The sequence below is a fragment of the Mesoplodon bidens genome, assembly GCF_964165515.1.
Source record: "Mesoplodon bidens genome assembly, chromosome: 1".
NCBI lineage: Eukaryota > Metazoa > Chordata > Mammalia > Artiodactyla > Ziphiidae > Mesoplodon > Mesoplodon bidens.
In genome coordinates this window covers 28,211,814-28,232,210 of record NC_138176.1, presented here as the reverse complement: position 1 = coordinate 28,232,210, position 20,397 = coordinate 28,211,814, and the positions used below count along the sequence as shown (strand labels likewise).

The 20,397-nt window shown below is 48.5% G+C and overlaps 1 protein-coding gene across 1 annotated transcript; it reads left to right on the top strand.

Moving 5' to 3' along the window:
* The first annotated feature begins 40 nt into the window (after window positions 1-40).
* DPCD (deleted in primary ciliary dyskinesia homolog (mouse)) lies at window positions 41-20,365 on the top strand. Its single transcript, XM_081228737.1, has 6 exons — window positions 41-172; window positions 4,851-4,931; window positions 10,558-10,682; window positions 11,025-11,158; window positions 17,772-17,874; window positions 20,053-20,365. Exons 1-6 carry the CDS (start codon window positions 109-111, stop codon window positions 20,155-20,157), a joined length of 612 nt encoding a protein of 203 aa, XP_081084863.1. The 5' UTR covers window positions 41-108; the 3' UTR covers window positions 20,158-20,365.
* Window positions 20,366-20,397: the final 32 nt, after the last annotated feature.

Below are 20,397 nucleotides of genomic sequence, written 5' to 3'. Positions count from 1 at the left end.
GGGTGGGAACAAGCAAACGTCCAGAACTTCTTCCGGGTCATCCGGAAGTGACCCTAGGCGGAACGGTTGCCATGGCAGCGGCCGGGCACGCGGCTGGGCTGAGTGAAGATGGCGGGGACGGGTTGGCTGGAGAGTCTGCGGGCGGCAGAGAAGACGGCGCTGCTGCAGGACGGTAACTCGAGGCACCCCGCGAGCACCCTCGTCCTTTCCCCCAGCGTCCGGCCCTCCGCTCTGGCGCCTCCGGAAAGGGCCTCAGCCCAGGACGGCAGGGCTGGAAGGTCGCGGCCTCCGCCTAGGGCAGTTACTGCATTTGCAGATGAGGAAACTGAGGCCCAGAGAGATGAGGTGACTGGAACACACGTCTCGGGACACCCTAGTTTCCTGACTCCGCTCTGAGTTCTGTTACTAATAAATAATAATTCTTTTCACGTTCACCGTCATTTGCTTCTCACCGCTGCCTGAGAGGTGGTTGGTTTTGACCCCATTTTACAGAAGAGGAAACTGAAATCCAGGATTTTAGATCGGCCCCAGCTCCCCCAGTCAGTCATCTGTTGCTGAAAGCAGGCTGGTATCATAGAGAGGCAGGACACCTGGGTTCTAGTTAACGACTCTGCCTTTAATTTACCGTGAGCTTCCCAGTCGGCCTCTTTACTTGTTTGAACCTCATTTTCCTCATCTGTAAAATGAGGTGGATGGATTACCTGTGTTGTCTCTGAGGTCCTTTCCAGCTGTAATGTTATGTTTGTAAGTGAACCTCTAAATGTTCCCTGGGTCTTTAGAGGAGACAAAGCAACCCCCTACCCCCACCTCGTGCTGGTCCTGGAAGAGGTGGGCACAGAGGTATGGATGGAGTTCTGACTTTCTTCCACCCTAGGACTGGCCAGTGCTTCAGGGTCCCTTCCTGGACTCACTTGGCAGCCAGAATGAATTCGGTCTGAATTCCTGTAGCTTTCAGGAAACCAGCAGGGACTGACATCCACAGGCAGAGGCCAGTCAAGAAAGCGTGGAAATTGAAGTCAGCTGGTCATTTGCTCATTTATTCATGCAGTATTTAGGGATGCTTTTTACTGTGTGTCAGGTTGTGTGCTAGAGCAGATAGAAAGAAAGAGACATGTCCCAGGAGTTCACATAGTGGTCAGGAAAAAAATGTAAACAAAAGCGTGCGTGTTAAATGGAGGTTGGACTCTTCTATAAAATGCTATGAGAGCACAGAGGTGAAAATGATTATCTCTTTGAAGGAGGACCTGACAGAAGAGGTGATGTTTATGGGTCCTAAAGGATGAATAGGTGTTTGCTAAGTGGAGAAGAGAGGATAGTTATTCCAGGAAGAATGACTCACGTGTAAAGGCACAGAGGTGTGAAAGTATATGGCTGATTACTAGGGGCATAACAAAACATTTAGTGAGGCCGAAACATACACCCAGTCATAATATCTCCCTACACTGTGTCAGGTACTTAGTGCTAGGATGCAAGAGTGAATAAAAGGACGCTTTTCTCAAGCGATGAGGGGAAATGGTGGAAAATGAGGAGAGATTGCAGATAAATTGAGGTATGTTGTGATGGATCTCCTATGCCAAACCAAAGATTCTGAACATTATCTCATAGGACAGTGGGGTTTTGTTTTTATTGTAAGAAGTACATAACATAAATTTACCATTTTAGCCTTTTTTAAGTGTACAGTTTTGTGGCATTAAGTACATTCACATTGTTATGCCACCATCACCACCATCCATCTCCAAAACGTTTTCATCTTCAGCTGCAACTCTATACTCATTAAACACTAACTCCCCAGCCTCCTTATCCTCAGCCCCTGGTAATCATCATTCTACTTTCTGCCTTTATGAATTTGATTGAAGCAGGAACCTCATATAAGTGGAGTATACAATATTTATTCTTTTGTGACTGGCTTATTTCACTTAGCATAATGTCTTCAAAGTTCATCCATGTTGTCGCATGTGGAAATGAGGAAATGTCACATGTCGCTTGAGGAAATTTTGATTTCCTCCCTTTCTAAGGTCTGAATAACATTCTTCCATTGTATTTATATACCATATTTTGTTTATCCACCAGTGTGTCGATGGACACTTGGGTTGCTTCCACTTTTTTTTTTTTTTTTTTTTTTTTTGCGGTACGCGGGCCTCTCACTGCTGTGGCCTCTCCCGTTGCGGAGCACAGGCTCCGGACACACAGGCTCCGCGGCCATGGCTCGCGGGCCCAGCTGCTCCGCGGCATGTGGGATCTTCCCGGACCGGGGCACGAACCCGTGTCCCCTGCATCGGCAGGCGGACTCTCAACCACTGCGCCACCAGGGAAGCCCTGCTTCCACTTTTTTTATTGTGAATACTTACCGCTGTGAACATGGGAGTACAAAATATCTACTCTAGTCCCTGCTTTCACTTCCTTTGGTCAAAGGACAGTGTTTAAACAAATATTTCATCAGCCAGGACTTCGTTACGTTTTTTTGTGAGTAACATCACAAAACAACATTGTTAGTCCCCCCACCAAACCAAAATCAAAAGAAAGAAAACAAACAAAAAAAGCCAAAGGTGTGTATATGCCTTGTCAAACCTCTCCTGTAGACTTACCCTCCTAATATGTATGTGAGTGGGCGTAGGATGCTACTAACTTCCCGCCAAGAATCACTTCTGTTGCTAATGAGAACCCAATACACTTCTTCATAAATAGTTTATGTTCATTGTGGAAATAAGAAAAATAAATAAACAAGTCACTGGTAATCCTACCATGCAGAGATAATCACAATTGACATTTCCATACAGAAACTTCCATATGTCTTCCATACATGCAAACTCATACATATATATTTTTTCTTTCACCAAAATATCATAGTAATAAACCTAAATTTTTATATATTCACATACATATGTACACATAGAATATGTACACATTCTATGTGTACATATGTACACATATGTACACATAGAATCTTGGGTACGGGAAGATATTCTAAGCACAACTTCTGGATAATAACCACAAAGGAAAAAACAATTGACTATATAAAAATTAAACACTTGTTTGGGAAAACCCACCTTAAACACAGTTAAAGGGCAATTAAAACTGAGAACATTTGCAGCATATATGACACGTGCTTAATATATACAAAGTTCAATCAGATTAGTAAGAAAAAGATGAATACCCAAATAAAATAGGCTAAGGCCTAAACAGGTAATTCACTAGAAACATGAACAATAAACCCTTGGAACATTGTTCATCCTTATAACCTTAAAGCCATACAGATATCCTAGTATGGTTATTACAGGATCAACTTTGGCCTCAAATGTGATTAAGCCTGGGCTGTCATTTCCTAGCTTTATGACCTTGGACAAGTTATGTGACCTTTAATCCTCAACTTTCCTTACTTGTGAAATACAAGTACTGGAGGCACATAGGATTATTCTGAGAATAAATGCAATAAAACGTGTAAAGTGCCTGGCCCATAGTAAGCACTGCATCCTGCCTGCACTTAAGACTGGACTCCAGGGGAGAAGAGGGTCAGGCCAGACACCCTCAGCTACTCACAGGGAGCACCTTATACCCCTGTCCTGTCAGGTTGTCCTGACAGGACAACCTCTTACAGCTCTATGAGCCAAACAAATGAGTAAGGGTGGTGTAACCTAGGGGCCTACTGAGAGGCCCTGCAAATTTGGGGGTGAGTTTCCCCAGAATACAAATTCGAAATGACTCAAGGGAACTATGTCTCAGAGGAGTGAATGGACAGTGAAAAGCCTTGGTAGATCAGATAACAGTTGCAAGTTTTGGCTAGTGACTCCTTTAGCTGGTTAAGGGCCTTGGGACTCTATTCATCAAGCATACGTTAGGTACCTGTCTACTGGGCATTGGTATTGTTATTAGTCTCACTGAGGAGCCTACCTATATCTACTTACCTGTCTGTAAAAATAGGGGAGATTATATAACCACTTTTAAGAAAATGCTTAGTATTATATTACATAGGTGGAAGAGCTGGTCTAAGAGACGCCGTTGGGTTCTTCTGTTCTTTCAATGAAAGGTGAAGCAATGTTCATTCACTCTCTCAATCAGTATTTAGTTGAGCTCCTAAAATATGCCAAATACTATACTAAGTGATAGGGAAACCATAGGTAGGGGGGATAAAACCCCTCTTACCTTAGTAGAAGAGACGGGCAATAATCCAAAAATCACACAAATACATGTAAAAGTCATACCAAGGTAAACGCTGTAAGGAAAACACACGGGGACTAACATTGTATGGCTGTGTGATAGGGATGGCCTAGAGATGTACAGAAGAAGGCAGAGTGAGGGCACGGCTGGAGGGAGGCCTTGGTCGGGAAACCCAGTTCAGTATCCTGAGCACATAGGCTTGGTTTAAGGAACTGGGGAGAGAAAGATAAATATGATATCATTCTTGAAACAGATGCTTTTAAAAGTATAGTATGTGATAAATGCTCCACTGTGGATATGAATAAAGCACCAGGGAGGCATAAACAAACAAGTGATGAATTTTGCCAAGGTGGTTAGGGGTGATAGTTTAGGAAGATTTCACAGTGGAAGTGACATTTGAGCTGGATTTTGAAGGGCAAGGAGGAGTTCAGCAGTTGGGAAGAAGTTTGGAGCTGTTGCTGGTAGAAGAATCAGCAGAGTAAAGACATGTTCAGAGAAAGCTTAGAAAGGAAGTGAGTCCCAGGACATGTCCTAAAGTGGTGGTGGGCGATGGTTGGCAAGGAGTTCGTGGGAGGCTCTGGGAGGGTTTTTTAACATGCCCAAGGCTGTTAGTGTTTCCCAGGTAGATCTCTTGACCTGCAAGGCCCAAGGCAAGAGGAGGCTCAGGGGTAAGACACCCTCTGTTTTGTGCCTAGGGAGAAGGAAGGTGCACTATTTGTTCCCAGATGGGAAGGAAATGGCCGAAGAATATGATGAGAAGACAAGTGAACTACTTGGTAAGTGACGGGGCCCCCAGCGGGCCCTTAGGAACACTTGGGGTGACCTAAGCACAGGTAAACACGCATAGCTGAGGCTTCAGGGAGGATCCCAGCACCACATATGGAAGCTCAGGGAGACTGAAGCCCTTGAGGCAAGACTGTTCCTGAAAATAATCTGAGGTCAGGGCTGGACACCAGAGATGGAGTGGGCGTCCGCTTGACCAGTAAACTTCACTCCACCCCCAGACAAAGGAGAGCGTGAGTAATTCTTCTAAGGTGGGAATGGGCATGTAAAGAAACCGTTGGGAAAAAGCTTTACAGAGAAGGTGGAATTGGAAGTAAGCCTTGAAGGCTGAGTAGTAGTAAGGGCAGGCTTTCCCTGCAGTTTTTTTGCCTGTTTTTTGTTTTGTTTTCTGAAGCCACATCGGGAACAAACAAGTATCAGTGGCGCAGCTTTTGACCTTGCCTCAGAAGTGGCTCTATTAAATATGTCCCTCGTTTTGGAGAAGGTCTGAATCAAAGGGAGTAGGAGGTAGAAATGGTGATTTTGCAGCATTGTCACTTTCATTCCTGCAGCACTTTTCCTCTAAGAATACGCTCATGAAGAGGGGCCGTAGCTCAGATTTCTGGGAATTATTTGATTTGTTCATTCTCTGTTCTCAGGTAAGCACATCAGCATTAACCAACTTCCCACAGCTAGGTGGCTGGTTCTCTGACCCAGGGCCTGAGGCTGTCAGCAGTGGGAGTTGGTCTCTTTATTAAATTTCACCTGAAACGCTAAGACCAATGATGGAATCATGGGCTGGGTTATTTTCGTGTCATTATTCTTGACTTTAATTTCTTCCTGGGCCTGATCGACAGGTAGTATTGGCGAGGGAATTTCTTTTTCCCTTTTTCTGACAGCTCATAAATGTCTAGAACCGACAACACGGATTACACTGGTTTGCATTCTCTTAGTCTCCAGTCTTAAAATATGTGTCCTGTGCATGTTCAGCCGCAGAGTGAAGTGTTGATCCCTTCTTATTATGAGCTGCTTGGGTTCCAGTCCCAATTGGTTTAGTCTGGTGCTATTAAAAATCTTGATGTGTTTAGCATATGACACTGATTTGGTGGAAACCAGTACAGTAGTAATATCCTCACAAACCATTGTAATTTATAGCGCTCCCAGGGGGTGACAGCCTTGGAATGCCTAACAGGGGTGAGCTTATGAAAGCAGAGGTCACGTGGGCTGACCACCACCATCACCAGGCCGGGGACTAGCGGCAGCTCTTCTCCCCCAGCCCCCAGCATCACCTCTCTTCTCCACACAGAGCAAATAATACAGCTGTCGGGGCTGTGGCTGTAAAAAACAAACAAATAAAACCCAAGGCCTCTTAGTTGTGCTTGGACATGAAATTAAAATGAAAAAAAGTCCAGGTCCCTTCATTTGTAGCATCCCACATGAACTTGTCATTTTCCCTCTTGGCAGGTGGAGAATAGACAGTGGCCTCCAAACTCCTTTTTCTTAAAAGTAGAAATGGAGGTTCATAGGAAAACGTTGTCTGACTGAAGTTTACCTAATGATAGCAATACCGTAACTTTTACTGGGCGTCATACTAAGTGGTTTACACGAACCAACCACATTACAGCCCAGTGTGGTAGGTTACTGCTGTCTTCATTGAACAGTCGGGAAAAATGGAAGCTTCAAGAGGACAAGCACCTTGCTCAGAATCACACAGCTGGTTAGTTACAGAGCTAGGATTTAAGCCTAGGTCTATCTGATGAAGAACCCATGCTTTAATCCACAAGAACATTCTGTTGGGAGTTGAGGTTATTTAATCCTGTTTTCTTTTCTTACTAAATCTTGTTCTCCCCAGAATGACCCGGGTAGGGGCTGGAGGGAGCAGGACAGAGATGGGCGACAGGGAACACCCCACTCAAACCACTGGGCCCTTTGAACAGCTGATCCTTTTCTTACCCATCTCCAACCACCCCACCCCACCTCCACCAGCTTGCAAAATACTGTTTGTTTTTCATTTTTAAGTATAAATAATCCCAGGACCTGAACTGACTTTCATTTGCGCATTCTTTGAAGCAAAATATGGACGGGGTTTTTGTGGGTGTAAATGGGAATAGTTTCCATTTTTTCAGCTAATTGTACAAATTGGATAATTGGCCAAACTGGTTTTCTGTCCGAAAAACCCAGAAAGTAATTTACAGAGAGAATTACCAATAGTACATCTGTCTGGGTCGGAGCTCTTCCGGTCGGGTGTTAATAAGCATAGTAGTGTCATATTTTTTTTCTACCCTCTCAATGCTATTCATTCCCACCCCCCACAGTGAATGCTGTATGTGTATTCATAGAGGAAAAAACTGAAGGGCCCCATAACAATGATCGGAACATCAAACCAGCCCTAGAAGAACACAGCATGTCCAGGGGGGCAGAGGCTGAAGGGCAGGCCGTCCCCCAGCGATTACATTCGGATTACCGGCTTAATCTGCTTTGGTATTTGACCGCCAGCCTAACCACCCCAGGCTGCATTTGGAGGATATTGAGCACTTTCATCCCCAAGCACTTCACCGGCTTTATAAATGACCCACTCGATTCCCTTCAGCCTCCTCAGGGATGGGACGTGGCAGCTGTTTAATAGCCACATAGCAATGTTGCAGTGTTTTAGGGCAGAAAAGAAGAATCCTGCATCCAGTTTAAGCTGCAGGGAGTAGTTAGGAAAGGGGAATGTAATTATCCACATTGGAAGTGGGCCAGGGCTTGGAGCTCTGGGGAAAGAGGCCTTTAGGACCTCCACTTTCTAGCCCACCTGAAAGATGGGGCCTCCTTTCAGCAGTCTGGGACATCAGCCTGCTTCCTGCTGACTTAGGAAAAAGGCCCCAGGCGCTGCCTCCTTCATATATTCCCCATCAGACCCTTTACAGGGTCATTGAAAGTCTCCCTTCCAAGGACTGGCCCTGGCTCAGCCGGGAAGCTACGACAGCGTCCCAGGGAGCTGCCCTGCACACACACCGGTTTGGGTTTAACGTAGAATCAAATCAGAGTGACAGCAGGTGGGAACAGCCTTCTGTTGCCGCAGGAGCTGCCCTTGGGTTCAGGAACAAAGACAGGGCAAGAAAGACGAGACGAAATGTATTTGCATATGTGCATTCGTGCCCACGTCCATGGGAGAAATAACAAGGGCGTCACCGATTCATTTGTTGGATCTTACCTCACAAGGGAGTGAATATGGAGGCTTTCTTCATATTCTAACAAAGAATTTAATTCCAAGGTGTTAAAAAAAAAAAAAAAAAAAAAGGCAAAACAGCCAAGGGGCCAAATTTCTGTGACCTGAGTGGCTTTCAAGGTCAGCAGTAAGGAAACCAGTAGCTGACTTTCCTCCTCCTTAGGGTACTCCTTGGGAAGGTTTCTGTTCCAAACCCAGTATTCCATGGATAAAAGAGTAGACAGGAAATCCTGGTATCAGAATTGCCTCTCCTGGCCACACTGGCATCGTGCCTCTGGACACATGATTTAACAGGGTCCATGATTACAGGACGCCTCACTTATCCAGCCCCAGATAGTTAGGTGTTTTTCATAAGTTATCGATACATTTTCAAATAATTGAAGTTTTTCCTTTAAATGCTAAAATATAAAAAAGAAATAGAGCTACTTTTTTTAAAAAAGTGAACCTTTTAAAATATCATATACGCTTATTGAATGTTTATAGAATACAAGTTAGCCTTTTACTAATGATTCAAATTCTGGTCTTGAAGTTAGGAGACCTGAATTTTAGCTGTGGTTTTTGCAAGTTAGTGTATCTTTCTGAGCCTTGATAATTCTTCATACTCTCCCCTGGAGAGCGGTGGCAAGGGAGCAGGCAGGGAGGAAATGCTGTTTCCCATTTGAAAAATACAGGTATTGGACTAGATGCTTTCTAAAGGAACCTCACCTTTAAACTCTGTGATGACTGTGTTCTGTTATATCGTGGTCCCGTCAGGGTCTAAGGGTGTTTGTTTGTCCTCACACCAAAGGGTCCCACATCCTTTTTAGTTCTGTCGCTGCCCTTGATGTGAGCTATACCATCATGCTGTTGTCAGTATGCCTGGGAAAAAAATAATTTCCTGCCTTATTCTACACATAGCATTTTATACATGTCTGAGTGAGAATCTGGGAGTGACCTTTCCTACAATAAAGAGTGAGATACATGGGCCTTGTCACAGGAAACCGCCACTTAGAGGCATTTGTCGCTTCTGAATTTGCAACTGTGAACACTGCAACCCAGAAGGCTGGCTTCCAGTTAAGCGAAGTATTACATGAACAGATTTGGATATACTTCTGGTCACAGTCCATTCACTTAAGAGAGAAGAAGTATTTGTGAGAAAAAGAAAAAAGTTACCTTTAAAGCATATTTCCAAGTTTTACTCTTCCTTATTAATTTGCATTGTAAACTTGGAAATGTGTTTCTAGGGCGAGATTTTGGCCCTGAGACGTAATAAAATCACACTGCAGAAGGCACCAGACCTTATAAAAGCACATATTAAAGGGAAAATTCGAATTGTGCAGCATACTGTTGTGTTCAGCTTGTGTGCCTTACTTAGAGCAGTGAGGGTGTTTGGGTTTGGCACAGCTGCCCAGAAGGTCTCAGAGAAACCCATCCTGAGAATCGCATTGCAGCTCTCACCCCCCGGCCCAGAAAAAGGAGCAACTGCGACAGGACGCCAGGCACTTTCTGAGTTGTTTAGCTCCTCACAGCAGCTTCAGGAAGGCTGCTGGCCTGGAGCAACGCTGGGACTGCCACCTGGAAGACCCCCATTGCTGCGGGCAGGGAAGGAACGGAGGGGTCGCACTCGGGGAAAACCCCCTGTGGCCGTGGGCGTGCTGACAGCCGTCACTGTGACAGGGCTGAGCAGGGTTCCTGAGCATCCCAGCAGGGGCTTTCAGTTAGTGTCTACTGAATTAGTCTTTTCACTTAGAATTTCCATAAAGTGTGTGGCTTAATTGAAAAAAAAAATCTTACGCAAACATCTGGGTTGTAAAATAGAGATGATTATTTGCATTATAAAAGGATGATTCCACTCTACAAAAAAATGTACATTAGATCTTTTATAAATAATGCATTTAAAGTATGGTGTGTACCTAAAATTTCCTGTAAATACAACTCTGGGGCTCTTGTTTTAAGCCATGTGCACCTGAGATGAGTGAATTTCTATATTTGGGCTTTCTGAATCATGAGACAAGTCTGCCTATCAGCTTTCACCCTCTTAGTTCATTTTTCCTCTGCCCATTTTTAGAGGGAAAAATGCATGTCACATTTTTGGGGATCCACATTTTCCCTGTTACTCGTAGCTACCCTTTTCCTAACATTCACATCTTCCCTTTGCATGAAGTCACACCTGGGGGTTTCTAAACTCCACTTGGCGCCTTTCAGAGCTTTGTTCTAATTCCTTTTGTCTGGGCACCCATGATATGGGCTTTACAAGTTGTCTAATACTGAAATACTCTCCTGAGATTTCAGAGGTTGTGAGGTCCCTGCTCAGATGGATAAAGCCAGTGTAAAAGCCTGTAGCTCCCACTTTTATCCCCTTCAGTTACCTAATGTGATATCGATGATTAAGCAGAAAGAAGCAGAGTGCCTTTCTTCCCCATAATCCCACTGCTTCCTTCTCTCCTCAGTGAGGAAGTGGCGTGTGAAGAGTGCCCTGGGCGCCTTGGGCCAGTGGCGGATTGAGGTGGGAGAGCCAGCACTCCCAGGAGCAGGGAGCCTGGGGCCTGAACTCATCGCGGAAAGCAATTCCAATGTATGTCTGTCCGTCAGGTGTCTTGGGGAGGCCGGGGGAGTGGGCTGCTGGCCCTCGGGGGCAGGTGCCATGTTGTACACCTCCTCATCTCCAGTGTACCCACCTGGACACAGTGCTCTAGAAATGTTTGCTTGAATGAGTACCCGAAGGGTTTTGGCTTAGTCATCCCAGGGCGAGGGCTCCAGGCCTAGAATGTCACAGCAATGGCAGTATCAGAGGGGAGCTGTGGGGAAGAGCTGAGGGTCTCCCATTGTGTCCCTTGATAGAGCTTTGTGGAGGGGGGAGCCATCCTTTCCCACCCCCCTCCAAGAATAGTCCTCAAGTTGGCTTTGCCTTCTGCAGCCCATCTTCATGCGCAAGGACACCAAGCTGAGTTTCCGGTGGCGAATTCGAAACCTCCCGTACCCTAAGGATATCTACAGTGTCTGTGTGGACCAGAAGGAGCGCTGTGTTGTCGTCAGAACAACCAACAAAAAGTAAGTGGCATGGTGGGCACCTGCCTGCTTGTGTATGAGCAAGGTGGGGGTGGGGTTTGACCTGAGGTTAGGGCTCAGATGGCTCCCCACCTCAGAGGGCAGAGAAGCCTGCTGTCCAGCTCTGAGGGAGGCAGGAGGGCTTCACTAAAGCCCTGTAGTAGGTGCTAAAAGCTGCAGGGCTTTCTCTCTGCAGGACCAGCTTGAATATTGTAATCAGTTCCACCAGGGCAGGGAAATTTGAACAATGAGTATCTGGCCCAGTACTTGGCACAGACTGGGGCTCAATAAATATTTGTTGGATGAATGAGGATGAGGGAATCACCCGGCCATTGCCTTGTGATCTTAAGTGGTTCTGCTGTAAGGTTATTGTGCCTTGACCTCTGGCTGGATCCAGTCCATGATAAACTTGGCCTGGTAACATCACTGTTGGAGCTGGCAGGGAGCCATGACCTGGAAGGTGCACCTGTCTGAGGTGGCAGTTACCGAACTTTAAAGTACTGGTCTGGGAGCAGCAAACCTATCCCTCCCTGAACTGAGGGACAGTGAGCCGGTGCTTTGGCCTCTTGGAAGTCTCTTGCGTGAAGTCTCTTGCATTACGTTTCAAAGGGGTTACGAGGCTTCCTTTTGCTCCTCTTCTCATGGTCTGCTAGGGGAAGGCAAAATGTGGGGTTGAGGGGACAGAAGGTGACCAAAGTGGAGATCTGATCCTGGCAGGGCTGCTTCTGGGCTGATCATCTTGGAAATGCATTGAGCTCGTTTGGGTTTCTAGAGCTCGGACTGATCACAGGTGAAGAGAAGAGCCCTGTGATGACTCGGCCGTGACCTGAGTCAGAGGGATTGCAGAATAGGACCGACTCCCATGAAATAGATTTGGGGCATTGAGATGGGAGGTTTTATGAGTTACTGGTCCACAGACTGTGAAGCCACCCAACATGTCTCATGGGGTGCTAAGCTTAGGCCAGAGGTGTCCCCATCCATCCACTGGTTTACAAGCAGTAAGGAGGACCCAGCTATTTGTCCATCTCCTCAGGGGTGCCAGCCTCCCGTCCCATCTCCCTCAAGGTCCATGATGCCCATGGGGAAGCAGCGTGCCTCCCAGGCTCCCCTGGTGCAGCCCTGGGTTCTGCCCTCCTCTGTGGCCCCCACACCCTCTCACTTTGGCAGGGTTAAGTGGTGGGGAAGGGGTAGAGATGAATGAATTAATTTCAGGATTATTGCTGTACACGCAGCCAGCAGCCCCTGAAGTGGGCCTTGTCTATAAATACAAAGTCATAATAATAAGGATTTGCATTTATAAAGCACTTTGAAGCCCTCAGATAAAAGACAGTTTATTCCTGTTATTGTTCTCATCATTAACAGGAGTCAGTGCCTAAAGTGGAATTTAGCAATTTCAGACAACAGAGAAATTGCCTTTAGGAAAACAAACTCCGTGCTTCAGCAAACATTCCCAGGCGTAAGAGGCCCTGGGTCCAAACTAGGAACAAAAGTGCTTCTGATGGCACTTGAATCTGCAGCCCAGCAGTTTGTGGGGCTGGCTCCTGCCTCCCTTTTGTCCCCCAGAGGTCACTGTCGAATACAGATACCCAGCAGAAATGTGATTACCAGGGAGTGAGAAAAGAGAGGCTAGCTAGCTCACCAAAAAATTCACCTGCCGGCAGATCCTCTGGGTCCCATCTCCTGTGCGTATTCAGCCATAGGTGGCGCTCTTGGCCAGGCGCTCCGTGGCCAGAGGCCCACTCCGGCGCCCAGGGCAGGGGGAGACTTCTTTGAATTGATGGGTAAGGCCAGGTGGGATGGGAGTAGTGCCCCAGAGGGAGCAGGGCCGGGATTGGATTCCCAAAGAGGGGAGAGGAGTATGTGAGTGCCCACGTCAGAGCCTACAATGAGATCTCAGGTTCAGTGGCCCAGCCTGGCTCAGCACAGCCTTCCTCAGGATCCTCTGCTGGGAGGAAGGTGAGAGAGGCTGCTTAAACCCCTAACAGGCTCTTCCTGAGCCTAGTGGCATTTTCATCTTCTACCTGGAGTAGAAGATGTCCTATACCTTTACTACCCCTAAATATACAGAACTCAACAGCTATTCCTTTGAGCAGTGTTCAACTTTTTCAAGATACTTTAAAAACCTGTTTTCTGATCATCACACCATCCAGTGGTGGACAGGGTATGTATTTTTATTCTTGTGCTATATATGAATGATTATGTATCTCTAAAGTCAGCATGATGAACTGACTTACTGAAGGGATAGTTAGTGATGGTTTCAGTGCCCAGGCGTCTTCAGTTTCCATCACACTGTGGCTTTTCTGATTTGACTTCCTTCATCTGGAGGTTCCATGCCTGCCCCGATTCTGATATTCTGGATTATGGTTACCAGTAAAAGCCAGAGTTCCTTTGTCTATACCTGCCTTGTCTCTGAATAACTGGGTTGGCCATTTCTCTTGAAGGAATTGATTCCAGTGTATTATGTCCTTGGCCCCAGGTAATAGCAAGGGATGAATCAGGAAAGGAAGAAAGTGCTTTTCCAGGATCCCATTGTGGCACCATCTATTCCCAATAAGAGTGTTTGTGCAGAAAGAAGGTTCTTAGCCTCAGCCTAGAAGCTGGCAGCTATAAGTGGAATGAGCTAGGATGTGGAGTAGGAAGATGTCCTCTTGAATCTGGCCTCTGCCACGTATTACCCATAGCATTTGGGGCAAGGGTTCCTCATATATCATAGGAGAATACTCATACGTATGTCACAGATTATTTGGGAATTATGAAATCGTATATGTATACTCAGCCCCATGCCCGGTCTGAAGCAGGCCCTCAACAATTCTTTGAAAATTAGAACCTGAGGAGAGCTTGGCTGATTTGACATCGGTAATACTAACACTGTGGGAGTGTTAATAGGCATCTCTAGAAAAGAGGATTCTGTGGTCAAATAACTTTAGGAAACTCACTTTGGTAGGACTTCTGAGTGCCTTTAGTACGTGAATGTGCTCTGTGACCCTCTACGAGGGGCTACTGTAGGCAGGGGTGACCAGTTTGCCTGGAGTGCTGATGTTTAAGAAAGAAGGGGAGATTTGCCGACTGATTCTCTAAGGGACGGACTGGCTAGAGGCTTCTCTCGACCACTCTGGCCGAGCCTGTGTGCAGGTGTGCACAGCACCCACTGGAGGTGTGAGGGGCGTGGCCCATGTGACTCCACAGCCATCCTGCTTCTACTTTCAGCCTCCTCCAGAGTCTCTCTAAAGGCCTGGCCTCTTGTGCCCTTTCTCAGTTCACTAAAAGGGAGAATGGGTTGGGAAAGGACTGGGAATTGGGAAGGGGAGACAGCAGAGAGAGAGCAATAGGGTGCAGTGGATCATTTCTGAAATCGCCAAAGTGAAGGAGCTGTCCTTTCGGCACAGTCTTGAGAGAGGTAGAGTTGGCCTGTTCCGGTCCCTTTGACAGTGACTTAAAGTTCATCTAGGGCAGCTCCTTTATTTTTAGAAAGGAATTTGGAGGAAGAAACTGAGGCCCAGAAGTTAAGTGGCCTGTCCAGAGTCACAGGACAGGGCCAGGAGTCCTCCTGAGAGCCTTTGCTTCCACATCCATCTTTTGGACACTTTTACATTCAGAAAGGAAGCCCACTCTGTGTTAGAGGGAGTGCCCAGGAGACCTGCAGGGTGGCTGGGTTCTGGGGGAGACCACCCCCGCATATCTGCCCCCTCCTTGGACAGACGCAGGGAACCCAGACAAGGTAGTCTGTTACTTTGAGGTGAGAATATAGAGCGATGGGGGGGGGGGGGGCGTCAGGAGATTGGGGGGATTATCACTGTAATAAGGGTATCTCCCTTTACCAGTTTTATGACTTGGGCAAGATACCTAACTTTCCTGTGCCTCAGTTTACTCTTCTGTGAAAGAGGATAACAGAAGCAACCAACCTGGGAGGGTTGTTTTGAGGATTCAATATGTGTTGAACAGGGCCTGGCACAGATTTAGCATTCATAAATGTCACCTTTCACTGTGTGGCTGAGACCAAGGACAGTGAAGGCAGGTGAGAATGGGGGTTGTTGTGCATCAGCGAGAAGTCCACCACACTATAAAGGCTTAGCTTTCAGCAGAAACACAGGGTCTCCTCGGGCAGCGATATGGCCTGTTTCTTCTTCATCCTTAAATCCCCAGCTCATAGCTCAAGGTCTGGGACACAGTTGACGCCTAAGAAATGTTTGCTGCCTACCTAGGGCTGCCTGAGGCTGAGCATTTGGACTTTTCCAGAAGCACAGTGGGTCCCTCTCTAGTCCAGGTGCTGGTGAGAAAGTGAAGTTCTCAGGTTCTCAGTTCTCATGGTTCTCAGGGCAAACCCCAAGGCCAGGGATGGAGATAAGGGAGTGTGGGCTGCTCCCTGAGGAGAGAAAGCAGATGCCCCATACTCCCTTGAAGACTGCCCATCAGAAGCCCCTGAGGAAAATGGTTTAACCTCAGCCAATAAACTAAATCCACTAGAATAGACTCATAACAGAGCTGAGCCTCCAGGCCTATTCTGCCTCCATCCCCCCACCTCGTGAGAGGTGATGGGAGTAGAACAGGGAAGCTGGGGTAAGTCATGCAACTCAAGTTCCCTTTGATCTTGTCATTGCTGTTGAGACCAAGCCCTGGGACTCTTTTTCCAGTCCTACTACCCCTGCCTGGGGAATGTGCCTTGACAGTGCCCCTCTGAGAGTACACAGGTGTGTCCCTGTCCCCCCTCCCCGGCACATAGCCAGGTAGGCAGAAAGGATGTCCCCACGTTCTGCGCGCAGCAAGGCCTTACACAGGCCCCCTGGGTTCGGGCTGAGCTGTGTGTGCCCGGCTGCTTCTCTCCCGGTTCTGCTTCTTGTGTATGTTTGCAGGGAAGATGTTAACACTTCCTAACAAGCCTTTGTGTTCATCTAATCTCTGCTGTTTAACCTTTGACTCCCTCCCTATTATCAGTGTCTGCCACCTTTGCTGGCCAGACCAGAGGCCCCAGAAAGAGCCCTCAGCCTGGGCTGGCTAGGAAGAGGATGAAGCCGACATTCCACCCCGGTTTGTATAGGCAGATGGATCACCTTTCCCTGGGGCAGAGTTTGGAAAATAAAGCAAACTTGTGGTGCCATTAGGATCCCCCAGCCCCCACTCCTTTTGAACTGTCAGGCTTTAAGTAAACATTCTTTTCCTGCCACGGGTCCCAGCACCTTGGCGGAGAGTGAGGAACCTGGAGGATAGGGGCCCTGAGAGCCTTCACTAAACTGAGGGATTTGGGCAGGGAGAGCAGGGCAGAGTGCTTGCATTGATGTCAACTCTCTTGAGTCCCCAGGGCATCAGGGCTTTTGAAGTGGACTGGGGGCACCTGCCACAACGACCAGGCCCCTCTGACATATTAAAAACCCTATCCTCTCCAGGCCCCTCACTTGAGTTTGTCTGTACCTGTCTGCAGCGTTTCCCTGCCCAGCCCACATACCCTAGCAGCAGCAGCAGTGATGCCATGCCCAGGTGATAGGCCTGGTAGCCACTGGCCAGAGCCTAGGTCATACTTCCACCAAGGAAAATGCCAAACAAACAGTCCTATTGCTAGAGGTGAGGAGGCCATTGCTTGTGCTCCAGTGTAATAAGCACCAGACCAGGATCAGGGAACTTTAATCCTGACTCTACTGACAACTGGCTGTGAAGCCAGGCGAGATATTTCACCTCTCTGAGCCTGAGTTTCCTCTTTGGCAAAGGAGGTCAAATTACAGACATTATGGGTTGGTTGGATGTTGCTATCTGCGTTTGTTTTTTTGTTTTGTTGTTTTTTAGTTTTTTGGCTGTGCCGCGCAGCATGTGGGATCTTAGTCCCCTGACCAGGGATCGAACCCGCGCCCCCTGTATTGGAAGCGGGCAGTATAACCACTGGACTGCCAGGGAAGTCCCAGGGTTGTTTTGTTTTTTTACTAAAAGGGATCATTAACTTCTGGACTGTCACCTGCCGATGAGGGGGACCGAGTGTGGTATGTGAAAATGGAGGAGTGGGGTCTCAGGCCCAGCAAAGTAGTCCAGAGCCCCAGAGATCCAGCTTCCTTGATGAGTCACATGGCTTGTTCTCTTAGGGATATTTCTCCTTCTGGATGTACTCCCCTCTCTGGCCTACAAGTAGAGTCAGGCTAACAAGGCCTTGAAAGACCCCAAAGGAGGAAAAGGTAGCTGAGGTCCTCAGTAAAGTGCCATGTAAGTGCCAACTGTCAGTCCCCAGCTTTCAAGGACAGCCCTAGATGCCCTTATTCTGTTTCTTGTTAGCACACACACCCCATTTTCTTCGGGTGCTGAGGAGGTAGGGCCCGCCTGAGCCAATTGTGTGTTCCAGGAGGCTTCTCCCACGTGTCTTTGGGAGGACTGAACCTGAAGTATGAGTCACTCTGACCCCTGGTCTAATCAAGGAATTACGACTGGCCCTGTTCCATTGCTGGACTGGCCATAAGGCCTTTCATTCTTTTTCTTCCAGGACCACTAAGCTTTAAAGTACTGGCGTTCTAACTGGCTTCCCTTCTTCCTCTTTGGCTGTGTGGGGAGAATTGTATAGAAGTTTGCGTCAGAAGGCCTGATGCCCAACTGTTGGGGTCACTTTGTTGGGTGTTCTCATGGCCTCTTGGTGTCCCCACAGGTACTACAAGAAGTTCTCAATACCTGACCTAGACAGGTATCAGCTACCTCTGGATGGTTCCTCGCTGAGCTTCACTCATGCCAACTGCACCCTCGTCATCTCCGTAAGAGTCATTCAGGCTTCTTGGCCACTATGTCAGGGAAGGGCTCCTTCTTCCCCTGCCCACTTCCCATCCTACGGGAGTCCTCAGTTCCAGCCCCAGCTACTCCTGGGCTGTGCTTGCTAGAAAACAGGCCTGTCTGCCTCAGCATGGCATGAGCCGGTGAGGGCTCAGGAGGAGGCTGATTTTAAAATCATCGCTGGAAAAGGACAGAGGGTGATGGGGAGGGGTAAATCCACAGAACTGGGGTTCTAGATGATCCAAAGGCCTACCCCTACCCAGCCATGTGACCTTGAGCAAATCATTCAACCCTGTAGGCCTCAATTTCCTCATCTTAGAATAAAGCGGGTAGAAGGGGCCGAGAGAGAGAGAGAGAGAGAGAGAGAAGAGAGAGAGAGTAGGGGGAGAGAGAGAAGGGAGAGAGAGTACGGGGAGAGAGGGAGAGAGAGAGAGTAGGGAGAGAGAGAGTGTGTAGGGAGAAAGAGAGAGAGTAGGGGGAGAGAGAGAAGGGGGAGAGAGAGAAGGGAGAGAGAGAGAAGGGAGAGAGAGAGAAGGGAGAGAGGGAGTAGGGAGAGAGGGAGTAGGGAGAGAGAGAGAAGAGTAGGCAGACAGAGTAGGGGGAGAGAGAAGGGAGAGAGGAGGGAGAGAGGGAGAGAGAGTAGGGAGAGAGAGAGTGTGTAGGGAGAAAGAGAGAGAGAGTAGGGAGGGAGAGAGAGAAGGGGGGGAGAGAGAAGGGAGAGAGAGAGAAGGGAGAGAGAGAAGGGAGAGAGGGAGTAGGGAGAGAGGGAGTAGGGAGAGAGAGAGAAGAGTAGGCAGACAGAGTAGGGGGAGAGAGAAGGGGGAGAGAGGGAGAGAGAGTAGGGAGAGAGAGAGTGTGTAGGGAGAAAGAGAGAGAGAGAGTAGGGAGGGAGAGAGAGAAGGGGGAGAGAGAGAAGGGAGAGAGAGAGAAGGGAGAGAGGGAGTAGGGAGAGAGGGAGTAGGGAGAGAGAGAGAAGAGTAGGCAGACAGAGTAGGGGGAGAGAGAAGGGAGACAGAAGGGGGAGAGAGGGAGAGAGAGTAGGGAGAGAGAGAGTGTGTAGGGAGAAAGAGAGAGAGAGAGTAGGGGGGGAGAGAGAGAAGGGAGAGAGAGAGAAGGGAGAGAGAGAGAAGGGAGAGAGAGAGAAGGGAGAGAGGGAGTAGGGAGAGAGAGAGAAGAGTAGGCAGACAGAGTAGGGGGAGAGAGAGGAGAGAGAGGGAGAGAGAGAAGGGAGAGAGAGTCGGGAGAGAGAGTAGGGAGAGAGAGGGGGAGAGAGGGAGAGGGAGAGAGAGAGTAGGGGGAGAGAGGGAGAGGGACAGAGAGAGTCGGGAGAGAGAGAAGGGAGAGAGAGAGTCGGGGGAGAGAGAGTAGGGGGAGAGAGAGAGTGGGGGAGAGAGAGAGTACGGGGAGAGAGAGTAGGGAGAGAGAAGGGAGAGAGAGAGAGAAGGGAGAGAGAGAGTGGGGGAGAGGGAGGGAGGGAGAGAGTCGAGGGAGAGAGAGAGTGTAGGGAGAAAAGGGAGAGAGAGAGTAGGGGGAGAGAGAGAGTTGGGAGAGAGAGAGAGTTGGGAGAGAGAGAGAGTAGGGGGAGAGAGAGAGTTGGGAGAGAGAGTAGGGGGAGAGAGTCGGGAGAGAGTAGGGAGAGAGAGAGAGAGTAGGGGGAGAGAGAGAGAGTAGGGAGAGAAGGGAGAGAGAGAGTGGGGGGGAGAGAGAGATTAGGGAGAGAGAAGGGAGGGAGAGAGTAGGGGGGAGAGAGAGTAGGGGGAGAGAGAGAGTCGGGGGAGAGAGAGTAGGGAGGCGGGGAGAGAGAGTAGGGAGAGAGAAGGGAGAGAGTCGGGGGGGGGAGAGAGAGAGGAGAGAGAGTAGGGGGAGAGAGAGAGAGTAGGGAGAGAGAGGGAGAGTAGGGAGAGAGTCGGGGGGGAGAGAGAGAGAGAAGGGAGATAGAAGGGAGAGAGAAGGGAGAGAGGGAGAGCGAGAGAGGGAGAGAGGGGAGAGAGAGAGATTGTAGGGAGAAAGAGAAGGGAGAGAGAGAGAGAAGAGAGAGAGAAGGGAGAGAGAGTAGGGAGAGAAAGTGAGTAGGGAGAGAGTAGGGGGAGAGAGAGGGAGAGAGGGAGAGAAGGGAGGGGTGATGTGACTGAATCATGTCCTGTCCTTGGGTCCACCCACAGTACCAGAAGCCAAAGGAGGTCCTAGTAGCCGAGTCAGAGCTCCAGAAGGAGCTGAAGAAGGTGAAGACAGCACACAGCAGTGACGGGGACTGCAAGACTCAGTAGTGGACCCCCGAGGCCTGCACTTCCAGCGCTGAGTGTGGGTGAGGCTCTTCCCGTAGAGGCCTCTGAGACTTCAAGGCTTGGGCCTTTCCGGCACAGGGGCAGCCTCTTTTCTCCCAGGAGCTGTCCAGGCTCTGTAAGAACTGGGCCTCAGGGCACTCCTAGCCCCTGAGTCGTGGTCTTCTCTCCTGAGTAAAGTAATTCTGAGTCACTGTGGGTGCCCTGCCCTCTTGTCCACCTCTG

Excerpts from the sequence above, each read along its gene's own strand:
- DPCD (XM_081228737.1), top strand. The coding sequence starts at position 109 with ATGGCGGGGACGGGTTGGCTGGAGAGTCTGCGGGCGGCAGAGAAGACG. Across the intron at positions 173-4,850 it reads GACGGCGCTGCTGCAGGACG|GGAGAAGGAAGGTGCACTAT; the intron begins GTAACTCGAGGC and ends TTTTGTGCCTAG. Across the intron at positions 17,875-20,052 it reads ACTGCACCCTCGTCATCTCC|TACCAGAAGCCAAAGGAGGT; the intron begins GTAAGAGTCATT and ends GTCCACCCACAG.